Source organism: Prionailurus viverrinus, chromosome A1, assembly GCF_022837055.1.
Source record: "Prionailurus viverrinus isolate Anna chromosome A1, UM_Priviv_1.0, whole genome shotgun sequence".
Taxonomy (NCBI): Eukaryota; Metazoa; Chordata; class Mammalia; order Carnivora; family Felidae; genus Prionailurus; species Prionailurus viverrinus.
The window spans coordinates 124471801-124499041 of NC_062561.1; the positions used below are offsets into that span (position 1 = coordinate 124471801).

Sequence of the window (27241 nt, forward strand, 5' to 3'; positions counted from 1 at the left end):
CTTTTCATATTTTATCTTTTTTTTTACTTTTCATATTTAAAATTTTTTTTTCCAACGTTTATTTATTTTTTTTTGGGACAGAGAGAGACAGAGCATGAACGGGAGAGGGGCAGAGAGAGAGGGAGACACAGAATCGGAAACAGGCTCCAGGCTCTGAGCCATCAGCCCAGAGCCTGATGCGGGGCTCGAACTCACGGACCGCGAGATCGTGACCTGGCTGAAGTCGGACGCTTAACCGACTGCGCCACCCAGGCGCCCCAACTTTTCATATTTTAAATGTCACAAACAAATCTACCTCCCCTGCCTCCCCTGATGTCCACCTCCACCAAAGGACCAAGAGGGTTAATGACTCCCCAAGAAGTACACCTTAACTATCTTGTGTTTTGAGTTGTAAAAAAATGCATAAAAGAAAACTAAGGACATATGTTATCTCTGCATATGTCTTAGCTAAGTCTATGCCAGTAATCACAGCAAGCCACATGAGGTAAGTTATCTGCTTTTATCATCTTACCTCTGATATGTTTTCCCCTTACAGTGGTTACAAATTCTGACTTTATCAACACAGGTCAGGAGAATTAGGAAGTCTAATCCAATACCCTGCTCTTTTCACCCTTCTGTAAGAAACTGTGAGCAGTGTCAATGTGTGTCAGCTTAAACATGCAGTGTACCTAAGGCCTCTTCCCAATACATCTGGCAAGCATTTTAATAATGTGTGTAAAATGCCCAGAAATCTTTTTAACATTATGAACAAAGGCAGTTGGATTAGTGGAACAAATGATATCCACAAATGAAGAAGTAACAGATATATTCTGCTGTTAATTAAAAAAAACAATTAAGTTTTAAAAACATTCTCAGGGGCACCTGGCTGGCTCAGTAGGTAGAGCATGGAACTCTTGATCTCAGGGTTATGGGTTCGAGCCCCACACTGGGTGTAGAGATTACTTAAAAATAAAATCTTTAAAAATTTTATTTAGAAAAGAACATTCACAAAAGAAAAACAAGGATGACGAGTAAGGGAAGGGTTTTAGATATTGTCTGAATCCTACTTTCCACTGCCTGGAGGAAGATTTTTTCTATTTTTAAAGGATTCATTTCTATCCATCAATAAACCAAAAATTCTGAAAGCTCCCCATCTTCATAAATTTCCAAACAATACCTCAGAAGCAAAACACTGCAGTTGCAATAGATTACATAAGAAAAAAAATAATGGTTAACAGGATACAAATACAAAAGAAAAAGGTTAACCAATCCTATAATCTTGCTTGAGTGCATATATAAGTTCATTTATTACATAAAATAAGGTTTGTTGAGTCAGCCAGCAGTGAGGTCCAAGATTACGCCTCTCTACCATGCTCACAGGGGATGTCCATCCTGCTGATCAGAGCAGAGGACCACTCTTTGAATGACAAAGGGAGAGGAATGAGAAAAAAGATAATTTTGAACTTACTGAGTAGGAATACTCTTAAGTCAGTAGTTTGGACACTTTGTGGAGATAGTCACATCAAACCAATGCTGATGCTTTTCCTGTCTTCCTGTTGCCTCAATACAAAAGCTACTTAAAACAGAAAAATACTGTTTTCTTTAAGAAGCACACGAAAAGGGGTACCTGAGTGGCTCAGTCAGTTGAGTGTCTGACTTCTGACTGTGGGTCAGGTCATGGTCCCAGCGTTGTGGGACGGAGCACCACATAGTTATCCACGCTCAGCGCAGAACCTGCTTACGATTCTTTCTCTCTCCCTCTCCCCACTCACAGTCTCTCTCTTTAAAAATTAAAATTAAATAATTTTTTAAAGAAAGAATTACATGAAGAAAGATTTCAGTGATCTCTGAATTATAAGCCAACACAACCCCAAAGTCATGCTTGTTTTACTATTCAAAAATGCAACTCACATCCTAACCTCTCAATAAAAATACTTATTTTCTAATAAAATTCAAATACTTAATGCATGTTGTTCACATTTATTCTGCATGGAAACTCAAGCTTTACACCGCTCCATCTATGAGATTTATCATTATATTTTAATCTGGAAAAAGTACTCACTAATATATCTATGAAACTTTTTTTTTCATATTTCAAAGCTGACAATGTGGAATTCAAGAGTTCTAAGGTGAAGGTACAAAGCATCAAGAATATGCACAGTATGATCTTGATCTTTTTGTACTTGTTGAGGGCTGAAGGTACAAAGCATCAAGATAAAATAATCAGCTGATGATGTGTTCATGTGAGTTAGTAACCTTTTAATATTTAATGCACAGCACTGCTTGATTTATCAAAACCTAAGAATTTCTTTCATCTTAATATATCCACTGCCTCCTACATTCTAACTCAAAAACTAAGAAGAAAATCCAAGGACAATTTCGCAAAGCGCCCAAAGCTGATATATTTGTTCATAATTAATTCTCTAAATTACCATTTAAAAAGGGTGAAGTGGATGGCATGACTGTTACTAGTTTTGGGGGTAGGAGGGCTGTTTTTAAAATACATTATGACGTACATATATCTACCAATAAATCATGGTAGGAAGTCACTAAACGTAAAGAAGGGATCTTATCTTTGCAAGTATGCACGTCAATCAAAATAAAGTCACATGTCAAGGCAACTAATTCTGCATTCATAAAAGAGATTCAGACACCAAGTTAAATCTCAAGGGAGAAAAAATCTTTTGCTTTTATTCCACACTAAAACAAAATTATATGGAATGCATAAATGCAACACAGGCTAAATCAAAATTATGTGTAAGAATATATTTAGCTATTTAACTAGGTATCTTGTTGTGTAACTTTGTTTTTATTTCTGAACAAAGTAAAAGTTTCCTTAGCCTTAAATGCCCCAGATTGCCTTTATAAATTAACAAGTGACAAACAAAACCCCCTTTTAAAATGATACCAGTAGATTAAGTCTACTAAAATATTGCCTATATACCCTAATCCTGCCTGCCTGACTCTGATCATGTCACTCCTGGACCTGAATACATACCCCACCCTAATTCTACACATTCAAACCTTACCCTCCAAATTGCCTCCTCTACTAGAAGTGGTATGACTACCCTCTGATTTCATTGAGGGTTTTATCTTTATACCTTCAAGCCTGTATCCATTCTATCACACACATAATCTCCAAACATGTAGCAGCCCCTGCGCAACACCACGAGAGCAACTTGCACACCTTGGTAGCTTCCACAGTGACTAGGACTAATTAGTAGTTGAAATTAGTAACTTCAGAGATAGGCTGAAGCCGTGATACGCAGATTAGGATCCACAGCACCATCGGGGAAGTTTTGGGGAATGAAAATTCTTGGGCTCCACCCCAGACCCACTGAATCAGAAACTTTAGGGCTGAGGCCCAGCTCTATGTATTTAACAAGAACCCTCCATGTGATTCCAATGTGACTAAAGTGTAAGAAACAATGGGGCTTAGGATGGCCGGTGGCTCAGTCGGTTAAGCATCCCACTTTGGCTCAGGTCATGATCTCACAGTTCATGGATTCAAGCCCTGCATCGGGCTCTGTGCTGACAGCTGGGAGCCTGGCACCTGCTTTGGATTCTGTGTCTCCCTCTCTCTCTGCCCCTCCCCTGTTTACACTCTCTCTCAAAAATAAATAAACATTAAAAAAAGAAAGAAAAAAAAAAGAAACAGTGGGGCAAAAAGAGTCAGTGTGAGAGTGAGGTAATAGTCACAGCTACAACTGAAAGTATCACATACTAACATTCAGAACAGAGGAGGTGGCAGGAAAGAGGTGCTGGCCTTGAAGTCACTCTCCTTTTAAATGCACTAATACCTAATGTCCTTTCACAGAGTGGAGGATCTTTTAAAATCATCCCCTCTTTCAGGGCACCTGGTGGCTCAGTAGGTTAAGCCTTAGTCTCTGCTCAGGTCATGATCTCGTGGTTTGCCAAGTTTGAGCCCCTCGGGCTCTGTGCTGTCAGTATGGAGCCTGCTTAGGATTCTCTCTCTCCCCCTCTTTCTTTGGCTCTTCCTCACTTGTACTTTCTCTCTCTCAAGATAAATGAATAAACTTAAAAAAAATTGTTTTAATCATTCCCTCTTTTATTCTATATATTGCTTTTACCATGTAGATATAAGACGAAGACAAAGGCTGTCTTCTAGGTTACTGATACACATGAGAAGTATAGATAAACCTGAATTATTCTGAAAGATAAACTATCCTGTAATGTCTACAATTAGACCACACAGAAGAAGCCATTCTCTCAGAGTGTAAAGCAGGTTTTACCAGATACTTTATACCACAGCTAATCAGTCTAATTATAATGGGTTTTCACTACTGAGGCACTCCCTCAAAATTTACCTTTATTTACCTGCATGGGGGTTGCTTTAAAAGAAAGACAAAAGGAAAATTATGTCTCACATTCGACCAAACATATCACCAGTAAACATCTACGTAATATAAAGTGGCCATAATCCAAAAGAAATGACTTTGTACTGAACATCTGATTTATATAGCCAAAGACCAGTCACTCAGAAATGATCAGGAACACTGAGGCTATGCTTAAGCAAATGTAATTTAAATAAAAGCCAAAAGGGGCACCTGGGTGGCTCAGTTGGTTGACGGTCAGATTTTGGCTCAGGTCATAATCTCACAGTTCCTGGGTTCTAGCCCCCATCAGGCTCTCTGCTGTTAGCACAGAGCCTGCTTCAGATCCTCTGTCTTCCTCTCTCTCTGCCCCTGCCCCGTTCATGCTCTCCCTTTCTCAAAAATAAACAAACATTAAAAAAAATATTTTTTTAATAAATAAAGCCAGAAAAGAGAAGTGCATCTCTTAAAAACAACAGTTTCTATACTGTATTATCACAAATAGAGCAGCTGTTAGTGAGCTCTCTTGCTCCACTATACAGCCCAACTGTTAAAACCAGAAATAGATAAGACCAATTAACTGATGCTCTAATGAAAAGCCACAGTGCTTATTTCTAACCACACTTTCTTAAGTCACTGACAAAGACATTTTGCAAAGACCTGAATAGGCCAACCGCCAGACCAGAAAAGCCTTGATAGCAACAGAATGACCATACCCCACTCGTCCCCTTCCCTGGCCATGGATCATGGGCTGAACCTATACTGACCACAACCCACAATCACGTGTTCCCTGCCTGCTCTCTTGCATGTATGCTCCCAACCTCTCTCTATAACACTGTAGGTGTCCATCTTGCTGGCAGAGAGGTCAGTGTTGGCAAACCTAGCCAGGAGCTGTCCAGCCCCCCTGGGGTTCCTGGCACAGAACAATCCGCCCCAGTAGCACCAGGGCTCACCCACTCATTCCCTGAGTTAGTGGCCAGTGATAGATCATTCAGTAACAAAGCTAGTTGTACACAATCTGAAATTCACCTTGCATTACATCCTGAGATAACAAATGTCATGTGAGCTTGTGTTCCCACCATCCAGGGGATATAAGGCACTGGTTCACAAAGTATGGTCCTGAGATTAACCACAGACACAGCAGCCTCTGGGAGTGTGTTAGAAACACATCTTCTCAGCCTCCACCTCCACTTCAAGAATTAAACACCTGATGATGAAACCTAGAAATCTGTAGTTTAACAAGCCCTCCCGGTGATTCTAATAAATTACTAACATTTAAGAGCCATTGGTCTAAAGATTCTCTTTGAGAGCATCTCCTTAGGATTCTCTGAAGAGAATCTTCACCTGGGCAGAGTGCTACAGGTCTGAACTACCTGGGCTCTTGAGTAATTTCTTTTCACAGACTTAAAGTAATGCTATTCTCTTTGGCATAAGCAATGGCAGCTGGATGTCCCACAGTTACAAGTATAGCCCCTTTTCATTTATAGGAAATCCCCAGGTATTAATTTTAAATTTAATATTTAAATTTAAATGAAAAGAAGTTCTCTGGATATTACAATAAGTATTCCACTATAGTCCATTTATGTTCTCACTTCTATGTTTAGGATCCAAGGCCACAAATGAAGCCTGGTAAAAGTCCATCAGTGATATGAGACCACAAGACCGTGCAAACAGGCAGGAAGGGCAGAAGGAGTAGAAGGGAACAGAAGAAAATAAGAGAAAAAATGGGGAAAAAATCAAGACCAAAAGCCAAAATTGTAGAAGAGTACTCTTACCCCTAGATGTAATTGTGACTCATTTATTGTCAACAAAAATGACTCATTTCGGGTGCTTATGTTCCCTTCTCTCCAACGTTAAGCATTATAATTTTATAATTAAAAGTACAGGGGGCAGGCTGTGTAGAGAAATATATTAAAGGAGATTATACTATAATCCTAATATATTACAATGTCTAGACTGAAATGTTTTTGTGTTTTTGGCATCCTGACTTGTAAAATTCAACAAAAGCAATAGGAAAGCCTGAATCCAACCAAATTATGCTCCACAATAGAATAGCAAAGCAAAGCCACACTTATGCACCAATGTTACAAAGCTCTGAAACTGCAGCAACACCTAAATTATGCTGGAAACATTAATGGAAATCACATTTTTCTCAGAACACACAAAATTTTCTTAAAATTTCATTTCTAGGTTTGATTTTCCTTATTTCAGAGCCCAAAAGCTTACCAACAGATCTTCTCATTCAAAATGTGGGTTGCTGAAGAAACTTTAAAGGGTAAAGTGTTAAAAAACCTACATGTACTTAAGTCATCAGAGTATAATGGTACATGCTGGCCAATTTAGATACACTAGGAAGAGATACATAATTGGACATGTATAGACTGAAAAATGTAATTACTTTTATGCTATTTAAAATAAATTATATTATTTCACATTTTGTCCAAATGGCTTATATAAGAAAGAAAAACCTCTCAATAAGATATATTGTTGTGTTACAGGGGTGCTGGGTGACTCAGTCAATTGAGCATCTGGCTTCAGCTCAGGTCATGATATTGTGGTTCGTGGGTTTCGAGCCCTGTGTCAGGCTTTGTGCTGTCAGCTCAGAGCCTGGAGCCTCCTTCAGATTCTGTGTCTCCCCCTCTCTCTCTGCCCCTCCCCCCACCTTGTGCTCTCTTTCTCAAAAATAAACATTTAAAAAAATTTACAAAAAAGACATATTGTTACAAGAAAATTTTCAGCCAAGATTTATGCCCCTGAACCAGAGAAACAGTACATGTCTGAAGAGTCTGTGTCCTTTAAGAATCATTTATAATGGTATTTTCTGGAGTTTAGGTAAACCCTTATTACCTGGTGACTTTCTTGAATCCCCTGGCCAAGAGAAAACATTAGAGTTTTTCTATGCAGGAGAGATATTAGAGAGACAAGCATGGATAGTCCTCTGTATTTCCCTGGGTCTTCAAACTCTTCACCAAAGGTCGCTTAATCTCCTAGTCATTAAATCTGAGAACTTTCCCTCAGACACTATAGTGCTTTCAGAGCAGAGAATGAGATCTCCACATCTCACACCCTAAGAGCCCAGGGCTGGTATTGGTAATTTCATTACTCCTCAAAGCCATTTCTGCACCATTCTTCCTCTAGCCCTCATAAAAATGCTTGCTTACGTAAATTCAACAATACTACTTTCTACTATCTACTTCTCAATTCCCTACTGCATTAGTCACTTCTCCCTCCTTCATTCATTAGGACTTTATACCCCTTTATCAGTCCTCCTATGATCACCTCAAAGCTTGCCATTCAATAGCCTCTCTATTCTCTGGCCTCATTATCAACAAGGAGGTTCTCTTCCACTGCCATCACTTGTTTAATATAAGTCCTCCATGCTAGACTAAGCTCCATGAAGATGAGAACCACAGCCTTCTAGTTCACTGCTGAATCTCCTGCACACAGCACAGTGTATACTCTTAGTTAAGTAAAGTGTTTTTTCATCCCTACTAAATGTAAAAATTAGGAGCTACTATAAGGCCTGTGTAGCTTATAAGAGAACCAACAGGGATAATAAAACGTCTGAGAATCATATATGAGAAACAGTCAAAGGATGTTTTACCCAGAGAAAAGTCTTTGTTGGATGATGAATAACTAACGTAAAGTGATAGCTACTTTAAAATTACAAGGCCAACCATATAGAAAAAATAAAGGTGACAATGCTGAGACTTGAGATGGGAAACTGGCTCTCCTAGTAATTAGTGATTTTATTTAATGTTACTGGGCCTCCGTTTCCTCATCTATACATTAAAAGAATTGGACCTTTTGGGTTCCACACATCTATTTCATTCATGACTAACAGTGCTCCCGGTATAGAAAGGAGCCCACGAAGGATATTAAAAGAAGGCAACCCTAAGACCAAAAGCTGTCAAGATATAAAGTGTCCTTATAAAAATATTCTCGAAAAATACTAAGAGACTGAGCAGAACTTAATACACAACTGGACTTCATCAAAAGTCAGCAAACTATAACCCCTGGAGCAGCCACTGTTTCTGTTAATAAACTTTTATTGGAATATAACCAAAGCCATTAGTTCAAGGATTGTCTGTGATGGGTTTTTCCTGGTACAACAGTACAGCTGGACAGCTGTCAAATTAAGCAAATGGCCCACAAAACCAAAAATATTTACTGCCTGGTGCCTTAAGAAAAAGTTTGCTGGTCCTGAACTATATGACATACCAAGTTCATTTTACATTATTATTCATTGGACATGCACACTTGCATTAAAATGCTCTTAAATAGAAGGTAGGGCAAAAATGGGGAAAAAAGAATAAGATAATAGGTCAAAAAATGATCTCAATTCACGTCCCAGTAACTACACTAGTTCTCTCTTTAAGCTAGTGGCTAACATCTCCAGTTTCTGGAACCTTATTTCCCAAGAATACACAAGATAAAACAAACATTAAGGATTTAACACGCACCTGCCCTCCTTCACTTTTTGTGCATTCCCTCGACATATGTAGTTTTCAATATAACCAGCACTGCAGTTGATTTTTGACCAATCTGGGTCACAAACATCCAAGAAGTGAGGCCGCAGTCTGCCTATTGAATACTTGGCAATGTCAGTCAGGGACTGACTAGCAGCTGCACCAAATAAAAATGTTCCAATGGCTTTGTAAATAGTGGCTATGTAGTTATTCCTGATAAAGGAATTCGAGTGCAAGAGGTTATAATAAACAGACAGGGCTTCTCCAACAATCATCTGAAAAACAAACAGAAAAATAGTATGTTAAAGCAGGAACCAGGCACTTTAAGCAAAATAAAAAATAGAAAAGAAAATGATAAATCACAATAAAATCTTTATTTTCAAAACACCACCTTTTTTTTTTCCATTTGCAAATGGAGAGTCAGTTAGGATAGCTAATTCTAAAACATGAAAAAAGGTGCTAGATGAATTGTGGATACTGCTTAAAAAGCAATGGCCAAAACAATTTCAAACTCTACCTGAAACAATACGATCTTACTTTTTTTCTTGTAGTCAAATACAGTGAGTTTTAATATGCAATGATGTATCACAGAGAACAAAAACCATGGTTTGTTAAAAGAAGACAAACTTCCCCAATTAGAATATCCCTTATATAGTACTTTTTCTGGCAGTCTTCATTTTTATCAAACATTCCTCTGAATCAAACACATGCATCATATTTTAAAAAGTAAAATACTTTCAGGGAGTAAACTAATATAAAAGCAGAGATCTAACATGGAGGCCAAAGGGTACAGAGGGCAGAGATCAGCTGACACACAGCCTCCCAGTCCTGCCTCTACAGACTTGTAGGCCTGGCTTTCTTAGCAAGTCTCATTAACTGATCAAACACACATTTGATGGTCTCCTTCTCCAAGAAAATATTTCAAGTGACTCTTTCCTCTTTATTTTTCACTGACTTTGTTTTGCACTAAAAGTGGAGACAACAAAGCACCCCCCCCACCCCCACCGCTTCCAGTAGAGCGTGTGTCAGCATAGGCCATTGGTAGTGAGTTTAAAGGCATAAAAAGACTTCCAAATCCTTGACAAGCTCATAGACCAAAACCCTAAGAAATCCAAAAAATACTGAAAGGCAAAATTATAAAAAAATTTATACTTTCTGATAAAATAATCCACGTTCTAGCCACTTGAGACCAAAATAAATAGTTAAATGATAAGAGTCAGCTTGCTGATATTGGGCGAAGTGGGGAGACACAAGTCACAAAGTTGTGCTTAAGATACAAACTAGTTTCATGGCTTTGTCTTAAATTTTCATTAACAATTTTACAGAAAATTCAAACATTTCCATGTAGTGGAGATAATTTCCAATTATCTTCAGGGTCAGCCTTATCATAGGTAAAATAAATGGTTGTCTTCTGAAAGAGATTTCTTCATCTGTCTCCATGGCTCCTAGAATTCCATAATTAGAATGTTAGAACTCTAACAACTGTGAATTGTAGACTATGAACTGTACAAAAGGAAGAACGAAGTTTTAGTCATTGAATAGAAAGCCAGTACCACCACGGTGGCCTAAAACAGAGCAGGTGGTTAATAAATTTTAATTAAAAGTGTTGCCTCTTGGGTAAAAGGTAAACACCCTTAGTTTCAACATTAAGCCCCACAGAAATACATTCCTCATTATAGTGCTTAATGTGAATGACTTAATCAGATCCTTTTCTCAGGAGAGAAAAACCATATGCACTTCTAGGGATACCACACCTCTGCCATTTTGCTTAGGGTTCTCCCCAAGTGCCTCCAGTAGCCCCGTATTAAAGTATACACTGTCTCCTCTGACTGTTAAGATATTCCAGCAACTGCCTTGATAGATCAACAGCAAGAAAATACTTCTCTCATGTTTCATTATGGAATTGTTCTTTGATCATTTAAAATATAAACCAAGTTTATTAATCAACCACAATCTGAGCAGCTGAAATATCCCCACCTCAGCTGTCTGCTGTTCATCCTGCATAAGCACTCAACTGTTTTCCAACTCTTGATCTTTGGGAGTCTTCCTAGGCATGATGATCATTTTTTAGGACCACCAAAACCCTGGTCTTGACACTGATGACAGCAAGACAGCTCACTAGGAGAATTCAGAGTACTGGGCACAGATGACAAACTGATTCACAGAAGTAGTGTAAGCTGAAACTTAACCCTAAATGGTGGGAAAGGGCAGAGGGACACTAAAGCTGACAAACACTAGGCTAGTGTACATCATTTTTTATTATGCCCTCTATCTTAACTGAGGGAAATAGACGAGTTCTAAACTGATTTTCCAAATTAAATGTTGGGATGTGTCTGTGCATTTCCTTACACATGACAGCCATGTTTGTTTCATTTTAATATGTTATTCTGCCCTTTGAACCATTTATGCCAATGCTTAGCCTTTTGAAGTCCACACCTAAGCTAACTCTAGTCTTACTTTAGAGCTGGGATCACTTGTTACACATTATTTATACTCCAAAGATATGATAAATTATTAAAGAAATAAAGATAAGTTTGGGGGACTAAAACCAAATATTCTGAAAGATCAAAGCTAATAATTACCTAAATACATGTGATTCAGTCATTTCAAAATAACCTATGCACCACACTATTTTCTCACCATCGCCTTTAAAAATCCATCAACCAAAAGGATTTATACATCTTTACAGTGTCCCTGTATTATGTGTCTTCCACTCAGGGTCCACCTTCCCAAAAGTGTAGTCTAAAATCACTGGTGTACTTCTACTCCTTCCTAAATATCTCTAACTACCTTCGTTCCCGTTATTCTACTGAATATTTTTCCAAAGTCAAAATGGTCTCATCAGATTGAACGGGTATGAAAAGTCAAAATGGTCTTATCAGATTGAGCAGGTATGAAGTCTGAATCACAGTCCTGATTTTTTTTTTATTTTTTTTTTTTTTTTAATTTTTTTTCAACGTTTATTTATTTTTGGGACAGAGAGAGACAGAGCATGAACGGGGGAGGGGCAGAGAGAGAGGGAGACACAGAGTCGGAAACAGGCTCCAGGCTCTGAGCCATCAGCCCAGAGCCCGACGCGGGGCTCGAACTCACAGACCGCGAGATCGTGACCTGGCTGAAGTCGGACGCTTAACCGACTGCGCCACCCAGGCGCCCCAAGTCCTGATTTTTTTAAAGAACTGATAGATTTTCTAGTAAATAAAATTAAATGTTTACACGTTTAACCAAGTGCTGCCTGAAGGAAGTGGAATTAATGAACAAAGTTAATTTTTTGTTTAATCACTACATAAAACACTGCTCTGTGCAGTGTTTGTTGATACGGTTGACATGAAAATAGGACTTTGATAGCACCTTTAAACAGTATGGTTTTTTTTTTAAAGAAACCTATATTCAATTTATTTGTTTTATTAAACATAAAGATAACTTTCTCACAGCTCATGATGAAAGAGTCAAAACTTCCAAATTAATGAAATATAAATAACAAGTCCTTACTAAGTGTTGTGTCAGGCACTGCCCTCGATGGGCAGACCATACCCCCACACTTGCTGACCGCAGTCAGCAACCTTTCCTGATGCAGGCCTTTGGTCTGTAATGGATTTTCTGTAGTTCTGTTGGTGCAGCATCCCTTTTAGCGAGACGCGAAGTCAAGTAGAAATGAAAGACAAATACTTCTGCAGCAGCATTAGAGTACTCCAAGGGACAATCCTGCATGAACTCGGCTACTAAGTTGACCCTTCAAATGGCACAGGTTTGAACTGAGCAGGTCCACTTATACATGGATATTTTTGATAAATACAATACAGTACTGTAAATGTATTCTCCCTTCTTTAGGATCTTCTTACTTTTTCTTTTTTCTAACATACTTTATTGTAAGAATATGGTATGTAACACATGTAACATACAAAATGTGTGTTAATTGACTAGGTTATCAGTAGGGCTTCCAGGTAACAGTAGGCTATTATTAGTTAAGTTTGGGGGGGGCATCAAAAGCTATAACGTGGATTTATGACTGCACTGGGGGTCAGTGTTCCTAATCCCCACCTTGTTAAAGAGTCAACTATATTTGCAACTAAGTGTCCTACTAAAAATTTTATATTCAAATAGTATCTCAGAAACATATATACTTAAAAATTAAAAAAACTACTCTTACTGCCTCTTTAAAGGAACAATCATAGGCCTTACTTTCTTTTAGTAGTAAGAATTCAGTTTAAGATATATCTAGATCAAAGGGATCTGCTGATTTCTTAAAACTTCAGCATACTGCAGGAGAGCCAACCAGTATTACTGTGCAATTACTCTTATTTTATCTGAGCACCTGGGACATGCCAGATTCCACCATGCCCAGGTCCATGGCAGGCAGCAACGGTACCCAGAAGAACAGGAACTCACAGTCTCATGAAACAAACTTGTTTATAATGAAGGTTTTCTTTTATTAATTATGTACCACAAATTATGAGTTGATTAATTCTCAAGGCTAATAAGGAACTGTGATTATTCTTGAATAAAACATTAAATTTCTAGGGGTACCTGGGTGGCTCAGTCAGTTAAGCATCTGACTCTTGATTTCAGCTCAGGTCATGATCTCATGGGGTTCGTGAGATTGAATCCTATGTCAGGCTCTGCATTGACAGCATGGAGCCTGTTTGAGATTCTCTCTCTCCTTCTCTCTGCCCCTCCACTGCTCACACTCCCTCTGTCTCTCTCTCTCTCTCTCTCTCTCAAAATAAACTTAAAAAAAAAAACACATTACATTTCTAAATTAAGGGTTTTTTTTTTCAATAAACTCCAAAACAGACAAGACATATATGTTATCTTGTTAGCCTATCTCCTGAATGGGACCATATTTTTTCCTTTAAACCATATAAATCTTCTTTCTAAAGTTGTAAGTTATGGAGCATAAAACTATTTAATCTAAGTCACAGACTCTCTAGGTCAAGACATTATAAAATAATCTAGTCCAATCACTTGAAGTCTACTCCCTGGAGCACATTCTCTAAGCATTCCCACCTAAAATTCTAAAAACAATAGTTGCTATTATGTTTTAGTACCAATAAAACTTCTTGTGTTCACTGCTAATCATATATAGAACTTTGGCTTTTCTCTCTAGTTTGTGCCATTATCTAAAAATTCTTTAGGGGCACCTGGGTGGCTCAGTCGGTTGGGCATTCAACTTCTGCTCAGGTCATGATCTCATGGTTTGTGAGTTTGAGCGTCACGTCAGGCTCTATGCTGACAGCTCAGAGCCTGGAATCTGCTTCGGATTCTTTGTCTCCCTCTCTCTCTGCCCTTTCCCTGCTCACGCTCTGTCTCTCTCTGCCTCAAAAATAAATAAATGTTAAAAAAAAGTTTTCTAAAAAATAAAAATTCTTTAAAGTAACATGGGTTAGAATGAAGTCTTAAGATTACTTGTGACTTTTTAGAACTCAGTAACTAGAAAGTAGGTACATATACATTGATTCCGCAAATTATAAAATACCCTAGGGTATAAAGTATGCTAAAAACACACTGCTATAAAATTCATCTATTTCATGACTACTGCACCAATAGCAAATGAGAGCTCTACACATCACAGGGACTCCGAAAAAGATTAGCATAAAAGCTACACACTTTCAGTGAGGTTCTTCTAATTATACATTGTTATTCCTTTGGTCCCACTTAAAACAGCTGAGATTTTCTTAATCAAGTAACACCTTCAATTAAAGGTTCGAAAAAACACACATTGTTTTGGACATTTATGCATTCAATAATTAACAGATTAACACAAAATTAAGCCAATTGCCCAAAAGTGATAAACTTGGAAAAGTGGATTTGACTTACAACAATAATACTGAATGGAATGATTATTCCACCTAATAACGCATAAGGTATGGTGTCTTCTTTGTAAGGGTACTTGATGGACTCATCAGTACAGAATATTCCTCGCTGGAAGGGGGTATGCCTTGAAGTAAGAATTGCAAAAGGCAATCCAGCTAGCAAAAGGAATAAATGAAAATATCATTAAAATAGAAATATGAAAATTAATGGCAATAATTATCCCAGAGACTGTTTAAAAATGCATTTGCCATGAAAATAAATAAGAGCACACGTAAAAAGGAAATGCAGCAATGCATGCAACAGAAGTTAAAAAGATTACAGTTTAGATTAAGAAGGTAGAAAGAACAATGCTTAACCAATTTAACGAAGAGTATCTTCTTCCCTTTCTTCTTACCCAAATAAACTAAGCCGATTTTAGGGAAGACAAAAAAACAAAAAAACAAAAAAAAACCTCCCTTCTCATGCTCTTGTTTGCTGTTTAATCACAGGACTTTCAACACTATTCCCAAACCAATTTGTCACACACTTTGCTTCCAAAAGGAAAACAGCATTTTGATATTCCCCTTTTTGTCTCTACATTACTACCACATTTAGACAGGACATGGTCATGGCTAAGCTATAGAGTATCTAAAAAATGTGTTATCCACTCTTTTCTATACCATCTACAGCAAGTTTAGAGCTGCTATGAAAAGGACCTGAACTTAAACCAAGTTTAAGAAATAAGAGACAATGGAGTCAAGTACAAAAACTCCAAAAGACTGTTCTCTCTGGTTTCATCACTGTTTTCCCTGAAGATCATGTCTCACACCTCCTAAAATTAAAATGTCTCTTCCCTAAAAGTCACCTTTAAGAATTCATTTCTCCTTTACTTCACTGAAGCACACATACTGATTAACATGAAGCATACTGATTAGGAATGCCCTGTAAGAGTGTTAAATTAGCAAAAACCTTCTACATGAGGTCTGTGTCAAGATTTATCCAAGAGCAGAAGATTCTCTCCCTCAGAGACCCATTCTCCCAGCAGTAATGCCATCACCATCAAGCTATCATACTCACTATATATTCAAATGTTCTTTCCATGAAACTACAAGTCTTGACAACCATTTACAGTTCTCATTAACTCCACTAACGCCCCAAAGGCTGAATGACAACTATAACTCTGCCCCTCTGCCCCTCTGCCTGAGTATCATTACTACAAATATCAAGTATGTTCTATCTAAAAGGGCCAAATGAAAAGAAGCACTTTCCACGGTGCCTGGGTGGCTCAGTTGGTTAAGCATCTAACTCTTGATTTCAGTTCAGGTCATGATCTCAGGGTTTCATGAGTTCGAGCCCTGTGTCAGGCTCTTGGGATTCTCCCTCTCCTCCTCTCACTCTGCCACTCCCTGACTTGTGCTCTCTCTCTTGCAAAATAAATAAATAAACTTTAAAAAAGGCGGGGAGGAGGGCCTCTGGGTGGCTCATTCAGTTAAGCGTCCAACTTCAGTTCAGGTCACGATCTCCTGGCTTGTGGGTTCAAGCCCCATGTTGGGCTCTCGGCTGACAGCTCAGAGCCTGGAGCCTGCTTCTGATTCTGTCTCTCTCTCTCTCTTTCTCTCTCTCTCTCTCTCTTTCTGCCCCTCCCCTGCTCACATTCTGTCTCTCTCTCAAAAATAAATAAACATTTTAAAAAGTTAACAAAAAAAAAAACACATTCGGAGTTATTTATCTTCCTGCTTTTCATTTATACCCTGAATACATAAACCAAAGTTTATATCTCTGTGTTAAGCTATTTGCCAAGAGTGGCCACCCATTAGAAGTCTTTAAGACATTCACAAGGTTCCCAAAGGCATACTTACAGTAAATGCTACAATTACCAAAAAAAGAAAAAAGAAAAGAAAAAGAAAGAAAGAAAATTAAACTACAACTGACTTTGCTAACAGACCCTTATACCACCTCTCATATCTGATTTCAGACTATCCTCTGATTCACCAACCTGTCTGCATTCAGAGGAATGGGACAAAATGCCCAAGACTTTAATACAGATATCACAGGTGAGCACAAACATTTTATACTTAGCACACACTGTGGAGGTTAATAAGCAGATCAATGATTTCAGTTATTGCCTGCCCCATATAGTAATAAAACATTCATCCTTCAATAGCCATACTCTTACCCAATGAGCAAATTTATTTTGTATTCACAAAGAATCACCAAGTCCACAATTCAAATCTACACATGATAATGGAAATTTTCACTCTCTACATTGCACATTTCTGAATTAGTTGAATTTTTCAATGATTTCTTTTTTTGTGGTAAGACAAGATATCTAGTATGGAAATTAAATCCACATATAATTAGTGTCCAAAGTGCAGTAGACTTTATGTCCTTATTCTCAGGAAAAATTCCTCTTAATAAACCCAAATATATTGAAAAATGTTCTTAGCAAGCATATCCACCAAGTTGATTTTTTTCCCTCTGACCACAAAGATTATGTTGAAAATTATTTTTAGATTTAGAAAAAAGGTTTGTGGTATTTTTTTTTTTTTTTTAGTATAGAAGGAAACAAAATCACATACAAGTATAACTAGTCCATTTTTAAAAACAGGAATACACAAATGGAAAAATATTGAGTGAATCCATTCTCAAAGAATTCTGGTAGGTGCTACCAGGAATACAAAACTGAGTAAGGCACAATACATACATAACTGTCGCAGAGAATAAACAGAGGTACAAAAAGCTATAAAGCTTGAAAAGAGAAGCTTTGATAATATTCAAAAAAAATGGTGGTAACCACAACCAGAATCTCAGTAGAAATTGTCTAGTAAAGATAGATTTGGGGATATAAAGAATTTCTGAAGCCACAGGGTAAGAGAAACTCTTACCCTGTCTGCAGGACAGACAGGAAGTGAAAAGAAGTGGAGGGTGAGGCACCTGGCAATGGCAATATTAAAGGAATGAGCACAGGAGGAAGATCCACTGAGGCAAACCTGGAGGGTGGAAAAAAGGTCAAGAGAGAATAACATCACTGAGGCCAAGTCCAGAGAGAGCATCTCAGGAGGTGGTGAACTGGTCCACAGCAGCCAACACATTTTTAAGAACCAGACTTAGTAGAAGTGGTTTTGATAAGGAAAAAAGGGTGGTAACCAAACCACAGAGAGTTTAGTAAGGAATGATTAAAACACACACACACACACACACACACACACACACACACACACAATAAGCAGGAATATACCACAAATGTACACTATTCTTTTGAGAGTGTGAGTAAAGAAAAGCAATTGTATCACAGAAGGCCTTAGAAATATTTCCAAATTAATATTCGCAATCCCTCATATAAGTCCATGAGATCTATTACATCACTGCCATTATCCAACACCATTTCATTTTCACTAAAACTGAATGTAGAGCCCAAAAAGGGAATGGAGAAGACCAAATAACCAGTTGTTCACTGACCCACTTAGGGTCAGTGACCACGTCCAGATTCGTGCTCTGGAAATTTTGGCATTGGAACAAAGACTGACTCAGTCAGAGCTGGCAAGCAGCACTGAACCATGCACAAGAAAGACTGGCAAAAGAAAATGCTGAGGACAAAGCAGGACTGCAAGGAAGACAGAATGGCCAGCCCGGCCCCTAAGAGCGAGAAATGGGGAAAGCAGTCTTGGCTCAGCATTGTCAAAGGGTCCCACACATCTTGCTGTTTTGAACCTTTGAGTGTCTTGTATCCTTTCAACAAAAGCTAGTTAGAAAGGAAATCTACTCCTTGCAAACAACAGAGCCATAACTAAAATAATTATAAACATTCTTCCTATTCTGACAGCATATAGATTACTAATTTTTTGATTATGCTACATAATGCTACAGTGAACATTTCCAAATACTAATTCTTATTTTCAGTTCTAATTATTTCCTGAGAATATATTTTTTATGTGGAATTGTAGGCCAACAGATATAAATGTTAAGGTCCTTGACAAACTGCTCCGAAAAGGTCATTCTACATAATAGCAATTTACTCTAACAGCCACAGGGTACATAAATATGGAGAAGTGTAAAATTTTAAGACTTATGATGCTATCTTCAGTATTAACCATACATTTCTAGGCAAAAGGGTTCCACTTACCCTTTTGTCAATGTAAATCAAACACCCTTTTCCTTTTACCTCAAAGATTACATCTCCAAAACAATCCCTTTTCATCATTAGTCAGATGACTACATTCGTCAAACCATGTTTCTCCTAATACTTAAGTTTGCAAAATTCACTTTCATTTCCTTTTGGAAAAAAAAAAAAAACTTTACTGAGGTATAGTTTACATACCATAAGATTCATCCACTCTAAATACATAATTCAGTGATTTGGGTAGACTTACAAAGTTGCACAACCATCACCACAATCCAGGTTTAGAACTTTTTCATTACCCTAAAAATTCTCATGAGCTCATTTGCATTCAATCCTTGCTCCCACTACCAACCCCAGGCAACCACTCATCTGTTTTCTGTGTTTACATAGATTTGCCTTTTCTGAGCATTTCCAATGAATGGAATCATATTATATGTAGTATTTTCTAAGTCCTCACATCACTCAGCATAATTTTTTGAGGTTAATCCACATTGTAGCATGTACTTTGTTCCTTTTTTATTGCTAAACAGTATCATACTATATGTATATACAACATTTGGTTTATCCATTCACCAGTTAATGGATATTTCGGTTGTTTCAGTTTTTGTCTAGTATGACTAATACCACTATAAACATTTATGTATATGTTTTTGTGTGAACATAGATTTTCCTTTCTAATGAGTAGACACCTAAGTATGGAATGGCTCAGTCATATAGCATATATTTCTGTTTTAGGTTCATGTTTAACTTATTAAGAAACTGCCAAACTATTTTCCCAAATGGCTCTACCCCTTTACATTCCTACACTCTGCTTTTTAATATGCCCATGTGGCTAGTCATATTAGCCCATGTAAGAGTCAGATTTTCTGCATGGTAAACTCATACTTACCCACAGGTAAGTACAGCATTCTACAAGTGAATACTTATCATAATTCAAAAGAGGGTATGTGATATGGTAGCTCACCACTTCCAACAACTAAATACCACAAGACCACTTCTCCATCCCTTATCAGAGATAGGAAAAGATAATATAAGAACATGGTCACACACCATCTTTAACTTCCTCTGCACAAGTACTCAGGATCTCAAAACCATGATATAAACAACAGTGTTAGTTAGAAAGACTGGTGGTGGGGTGTCCAGCAAAACTGAGAAACTGTAGTTAAGAACTTTTTTACTGTAAGCGAACAAAACAATCAGCAAAACTAAAAGGCAAATGTCAGAATGGGAGAAGATATTTGCAAATGACATATCAGATAAAGGGTTAGTATCCAAAATCTATAAAGAACTTATCAAACTCAACACCCAAAAAACAAATAATCCAGAGAAAAAATGGGCAAAAGACATAATAGACACTTTTCCAAAGAAGACATCCAGATGACCAACCAACACATGAAAAGATGCTCAACATCACTCATCATCAGGGAAATACAAATCAAAACCACAATGGGATACCACCTTACACCTTTCAGAAGGGCTAACATTAACAACTCAGGCAACAAGAGATGTTGGTGAGGATGCAGAGAAAGAGGATCTTTTTTGCATTGTTGGTGGGAATGCAAGCTGGTGCAGCCACTCTGGAAAACAGTATGGAGGTTCCTCAAAAAACTAAAAACAGAACTACCCTACGACCCAGCAATTGTACTACTAGGCATTTATCCACAGGATACTGGTGTGCTGTTTCAAAGGGACACATGCACCCCCATGTTTATAGCAGCATTATCAACAATAGCCAAAGTATGGAAAGAGCCCAAATGTCCATCGATGGATGAATCGCTAAAGAAGATGTGGTGAGTATATACAATGGAGTATTACTCGGCAATCAAAAAGAATGAAATCTTGCCAATTGCAACTACGTGGATGGAACTGGAGGGTATAATGCTAAGTGAAATTAGTCAGAGAAAGACAAAAATCGTATGACTTCACTCATATGAGGACTTTAAGAGACAAAACAGATGAACATAAGGGAAGGGAAACAAAAATAATATAAAAACAGGGAGGGGGACAAAACATAAGAGACTCTTAAATATGGAGAACAAACAGAGGGTTGCTGGAGGGGTTGTGAGAGGGGGGTGGGATAAATGGGTAAGGGGCACTAAGGAATCTGTTCCTGAAATCATTGTTGCACTACATGCTAACTACTTTGGATGTAAATTTAAAAAAAAAAAAAAAAACAAGTTTAAAAAAAAAGAACTTTTTTACTATAAAGGGAACTCTTCTAATAGTGAAAACTACACAAATGCCTCCATAAAATAATGTTTTAAGGTTCATCCATGGTGTATCATAGACTGAGATCCTGTTCCTTTTTACTACAGAATGGTACTACATTACAGGGATATAAAACTATCTGATGCTCAGGAAAGAGTGGCATGCGACTCCTGAGTCCACAGCAGCAAATCATTAAGGGGTACGCTGCCCCAAGGCTAAGAGCATTAGGCAGCAGTCTGAAAAATCCTGACACAAAGATGTCAGGCACCATACCTCAACAGCCTGGAACATGAACAGACCCCACTGGGAGATATAAGATACCACCAAACAGAGAGAGAATGATGTCCTTTTGTGAAATACCTCAATGATCATATTCTTCTCCTAATTCCTGAACAAGAAGGAAAGGATGGAGATGGAGACAGGAAATGTAAAGAACCGAAAGGTATAGACTAAACTGCAGGATAATGGGTCTATTATTATTTTTGATACCTCACTGTGGCCATAGGCTAAACCTAAGGGAGGTGTGTGGGTTTTTTAAAATTTTTTTATGTTTATTTATTTTTGAGACAGAAACAGAGAGAAACAAAGCATTAGTGGGAGAGGAGCAGAGAGAGAGGGAGACACAGAATCTGAAGGAGGCTCCAGGCTCTGAGCTGTCAGCACTGAGCCTGATGCAGGGCTCGAACCCACAGACTGGTAGATCATGACCTGAGTCAGACACTTAACCAACTGAGCCACCCAGGTGCCCCTGGAGGTGTGTGTTCATTTAGTCTACCTTCTTTATTAAGTCGTTTGAAAATATACCTTTGTTTACTTACCAATGGGGAAAATTCCAAGTAGGAAAGAGTCAATTTTGAAAATACCAGTTGCCAAAGATGCTAGTGAGGACCTAAAATATAATCGTACTTAAAAAGATAATAACAAGAATATGTCAATGCTTAATTTCTTTTCCTTCTGCATATATTTAAAGAGAATGAGGGTCGCCTGGATGGTTAAGTTGGTTAAGCTTCCGACTTCGGCTCAAGTCATGATCTCACGATTCGTGGGTTAGAGCCCTACATCAGACTCTCTGCTGACAGCTAAGACCCTGGAGTCTGCTTCAGATTCTGGGTCTCCTTCTCTCTGCCCCTCCCCTGCTTGTGTTGTGTGTGCATCTCTCTCTCCCAAAAATAAGTAAACATTAAAAAAAAAAATTTAACGAGAATGAAACCATGGTGACTATTCAAGAGAACCTGTAAAGGCACTCTGCCCCATTCACACATATAATAAAGTGTACTTGGGTACATGGGAGTACATGATAAAATAAAGTTTGGAAAAGAGAGGGAATGAACTAGAAACAAAAACAATTACTGAACTACACCAAAAAACAAGAGTCAAGAAAAGGAAATGAAGATCAGTTTTTTTAAAGCACTGAATCTTTCTTTTGCTGTAAACAATTCAGAACACTCACCTTATATATAACATACCCTCATGTTAACAGAGCACTGATATGAGTATATTTCATTAATATTAATCTTTACTAAAGAGATGGTTTTTTTAAAAATTAAAAATAATTTAACCAGCACAATAAATTATAACTTAAATTAACTGAAACTAGAACATTTTCCTATTTTAAAACTACCACTAAATCTTAAAGAAAGAACTCTGAAAAGCTTAGTATTAACTACATTTGAACACAATTCTGTATACAAATCAAAATGTTAAAGAATTCCGTCTGTAACAGAAGTCTTATGAATTCAAGAAACTTAAGGAAGATATAAAAATAACTGTTATTTTTGTCAACATTAAGGGATAATTCAAATAGAGAAGGTAAAATCTCAAATCCTTGAGTACCATTTCTTTAATAAAGAAGCAATCATTCAACAATTAAGTGGGTTCCTACTACTCTGTACCAGGCACTAGTTTGAGGCAAGGAGAAACCACAGATTCAGCACAGATCTTATAGGGTCAAGTTCTGGATTCATTTTCGTTGATTTTTTTTTCTTTTTGAGAGAGAGAGAGACAGAACAGGAAAGGGGCAGAGAGACAGAGGGAGACACAGAATCTAAAGCAGGCTCCAGGCTCTTAGCTGTCCACACAGAGCCTGATGAGGGGCTCTAACTCAAGAACTGTGAGATCATGACCTAAGCCAAAGCTGGACACTCAAGTGACTGAGCCACCCAGGTGCCCTTTATTTTTTTTTTAATGTTTATTTATTTTTCAGAGAGAGAGAAAAAGAGAGAGCAAGCAGGGAAGGGACGGAGAGAGAGAGGGATACAGAATCCAAAGCAGGCTGCAGGCTCCGAGCTGGAGCCCAAGTCAGACACTTAACTGACTGAGACACCTGGGCACCCCTGGATTCATTTTGAAAGTAGAGTCAACAGTATTTGCTGAAGGATGGGCTGGATATAAGTGTGATAAAAGAGGAATCACGAATGATGCTGAAGTTTACCATGTGAGAGACCAAAAGTTTAAAGTTAAATTAACTTGGGGAAGGGGTGGGGGGTGGTGGTGACTGGCTGGCTCTGTCAGTAGAGCATGTGACTCTTGATCTTAGGATTGTGAGCTTGAATCCCACACTGGGTGTGGAGCCTACTTAAAAAAATAAAATAAAATAAAATCTTAAAAAAAATAATAATAAAATTAAATTAACTGAGACAGGGAAGATTGGAGACTGAATATCAGAGTGGGCAACAGATAGCTCCAAGAGTTGAAACTTGGATGTACTGAGTTTGAGGTGCTCATTAGTAGACATATCAAGTAGACAGTTAGCCAGTAAGCCCACTGAGGGAGAGGTCCAAAATGAAGATATAAATTTGTCACAGAGGTGGTTTTCAGAGCTATGAAACTGGATGAGATCACCAAGAAATCGGTACAGATCGAAAAGAAGACCAAAGAACTGATACCCAGAGCACTCCAAAATTAAAAAGTCAGGAGGAGAAGGAACTTGAAAAGAATAAAGAGAAAAGGCAGCCAGTAAGGCTGAATTAAAAGTAGGGGAGTATAGAAAATCCCAAAGAATCTATCCCAAAACTCCTAGAACTAGTGTGTGTGCGTGTAGCAAGGTCAATCACAATCTATATAGTAGCAATGGGCAATTAGAAGCCAACAATACCATCAATAACAGTTCAAAAAACTTAAATACTAAGTTATAAACCTAAGTAAGTATATGTAGGATCTATATGCTGAAAACAACAAAACACTGATGAAGGACTGTTTTTCCTAAATAAATAGAAAGACATCATCTTCATGGATTGGAAGATGTAACAAGTTCAAGATGTCAATTCTCCCCAAATTGAGCTACAGCTTTAATGCAATTATTATCAAAATTCCAGCCATATTTTTTTTGTAGATACACTGATTCTAAAATTTATGTGGAAAGACAAGGGAAACAGCTAAAACAAGTCTAAAAAAAAAAAAAAACCCAAAGCTAGAGGAGTCACACTTCCTGAAATTTACTGAGAAAAATGTACCTATTTTTTTCTCCTTTTGATTTTTAGCTACTCAATATATATTTTTACCACCCAAAATAAAGCTACAGTAAGACATGTGGTATAAGAGGAAGATATATAGATATAGATATAGATATAGATATAGATATAGATATAGATATATAGATATAGATAGATATCTATAAATAGATATATATAGATATAGATATATCTAGATCTAGATCTAGATATATCTAGATATATAGATATCTATAGCTATATAGATATATAGATATATAGAAATCTATATAGATATCTATATATAGATATAGATATGATATATAGATATAGATATCTATATCTATAGATATATATAGATAGATCTATAGATCTATATCTATATCTATATATCTATCTATATCTATAGATATAGATAGATCTATATCTATATATTATATCTATATATATATCTATATCTATATATAGATATAGATATATATAAAGCAAGAACAAAGTCCAGAAATATATCCACACAAGTACAGCCAACTTTTTTTTTTTTTTTACAAAGGTACAAAAGTCAGTCAGTGGACAATGGAGGGTCTTTTCAGCAAATGATATTCAAACAATTGGTTAGTCATACACACATAAAAAAAATGAACCTTAATCTAACTTCTTACTTCATATAAAACTTTACCCAAAATGGATCACAGAGATATACATAACAACACAGAAAGCTCTAAACTTTTAGAAGAAAACATTTTTTTGAGAGAGAGAAAGAGAGGGTGAGCAGGGGAGGGGCTGAAGGGGAGAGACAGAGAGAGAGAGAGAGAGAGAGAGAGAATATGAATCTTAAGCAGGCTCCATGCCCAGTGTGGAGCCCAAGGTGGGGCTGAATCTCACAAACTGTGAGATCGTGACCTGAGCTGAAATCAAGAGTCAGATACTTAAGCAACTGAGCCACTCAGGCACCCCTAGAAGAAAATATTTTTAAAAGTCTCTGTAACAGGATTAAGTGAAGAATTCTTAGACATAATACCAAAAACGCAAGTCTATAAAAGAAAAAAATACCAGTAAACTTGATACTCCAAAATTTAAAATTTTTACTCTCAAAAGACACTTAAGAGAATGAAAAGACAAGATACAACTGGGGAAAAATACTTGCAAATCACATATTCAACAAAAGACTTTACGCACTCAGAATAAATGAAGATCCACAGTTAAAAATAATAATAATAATAATAATAATAATAATAATAATAAATAAAAATCTCAACAGAAAATGAGCAAAAAACTGAACATACACTTCACCAAAGAGGATACATGGGTATGCAGCAACCACATGAAAAGACGTTCAACATCAATTAGCCATCAGAGAAAAGCAAACTGAAGTCCCAAGGACACATCACTACATACCAATTAGAATAGCTAAAATAGGGGCGCCTGGGTAGCTCAGTGGGCTGGATGTCCAACTTCAGCTCAGGTCATGATCTTGCTGTTCTTGAGTTAGAGCCATGCATCAGGCTCTGTGCTGACTGCTCAGAGCCTGGAGCCTGCTTCAGATTCTATGTCTCCCTCTCTCTCTGTCCCTTCCCCACTCGCTGTCTCTTTCTCTCTCTCTCTCAAAAATAAACAAACATTAAAAAAAGGAAAAAAAAAGTGGCTAAAATAAAAATACAGTATTAGTGCTGGGAAAGATGCAGAACTAGTGGACTATACATTTCTGTTAAGAATGTAAAATGATGCAGAAAATAGTTTGGCAGTTTCTTTGAAATTTAAACATACATTTATTAAAAGACTCAGCAATTCCACTACTAGGTAGCTACCCTAGAAAAATGAAAACTTATATTCACCCATTCAAGTATAGCCAACTATTTTGTTGTTGTTGTTGTTGTTGTTGTTGTTGTTTACAAAGGTACAAAAGCAATTTAATGGAGAAAGGAGAGTCTTTTTGGCAAATGATGTTGGAATAAATAATTGATCATCCATACACAGATACCAAAAAATGAACCTCATAGAGCTTTTCTTGTAATAGTCAAAAACTGGAAATAACCAAGATGTCCCTCAGACAAACAGAAAAATAAACTGCAATACATTCATGTATTACTCAAAAGTAAAAAAAATCAATTATCAATGCGCTCAACAACTTATACAGATCTTAAGGGCATACTAGGGATAAAAAAAAAAAGGTCAATTTCAAAAGGATATATACTGCATGAATCCATTTATATAACATGATTGACAAAATTATAGTGGTGCAGAAAAAATCATTGGTTGTCAAGTATTAGGGAGTGGGGGAGGGTGTGACTAGAAAGAAACAGTCTGAGGGAGTTTCTCTGGGGTGATCAACAGTTCTGAACAGTTACATGAGTCTATACGTGTGATAATGTCCTAGAATTTTACAGACACACACACACACACACACACACACACACACACACACACACACACACCAAAAAACTGCATGTAGAAACTGGTGAAATCTGATTAAGGAGTGTATATTAGTTAATAATACTCAGAATTTTATCACAGTTATCAAACAGGTTATCATTGGAGGAAGTTGAGTCAAGGGAAGAGGGAACTCTGAACTATTTTCCTAACTCGTATAAGAGTCTAAAATTATTTCAAAATAAAACATTTTTAAGTGTTTTTTTTTTTAATGTTGCTAATAGATCAAGTAAGACAAAGACCACTAGACTTAACAATTTATAAACTGCTGGTGACTGACAGGAACTGTTTCCATCAAGGTGATGATTAGAGAGCAGAATGCTTAAAACTCAAACTATGGAGGGTTTTAAGTTATCGGAAATGGCATCAACTAGGACATGATCACAGAAGTTAAACGGTTGATGCTGATTCATAGGGGCACATGTACCCCAATGTTTACAGCAGTGCTTTCAACAATAGCCAAATTATGGAAAGAGCCTAAAT

The 27241-nt window shown here is 37.2% G+C and overlaps 1 protein-coding gene across 2 annotated transcripts in view; it reads right to left on the reverse strand.

Moving 5' to 3' along the window:
- Window positions 1-27241, reverse strand: part of PLPP1 (phospholipid phosphatase 1) — a 91207-nt gene that overhangs the window by 21323 nt on the left and 42643 nt on the right. Inside the window, exons 2-3 of one of the 2 annotated variants that reach the window (XM_047855113.1) lie at window positions 14600-14751; window positions 8777-9057 (exon numbers count right to left, since the gene is read on the reverse strand). In XM_047855113.1, the coding sequence (XP_047711069.1) occupies window positions 8777-9057; window positions 14600-14751 (433 nt within the window). The remainder of the gene's footprint in view (window positions 1-8776; window positions 9058-14599; window positions 14752-27241) is intronic. The other variant, XM_047855029.1, reaches the window with a different exon arrangement.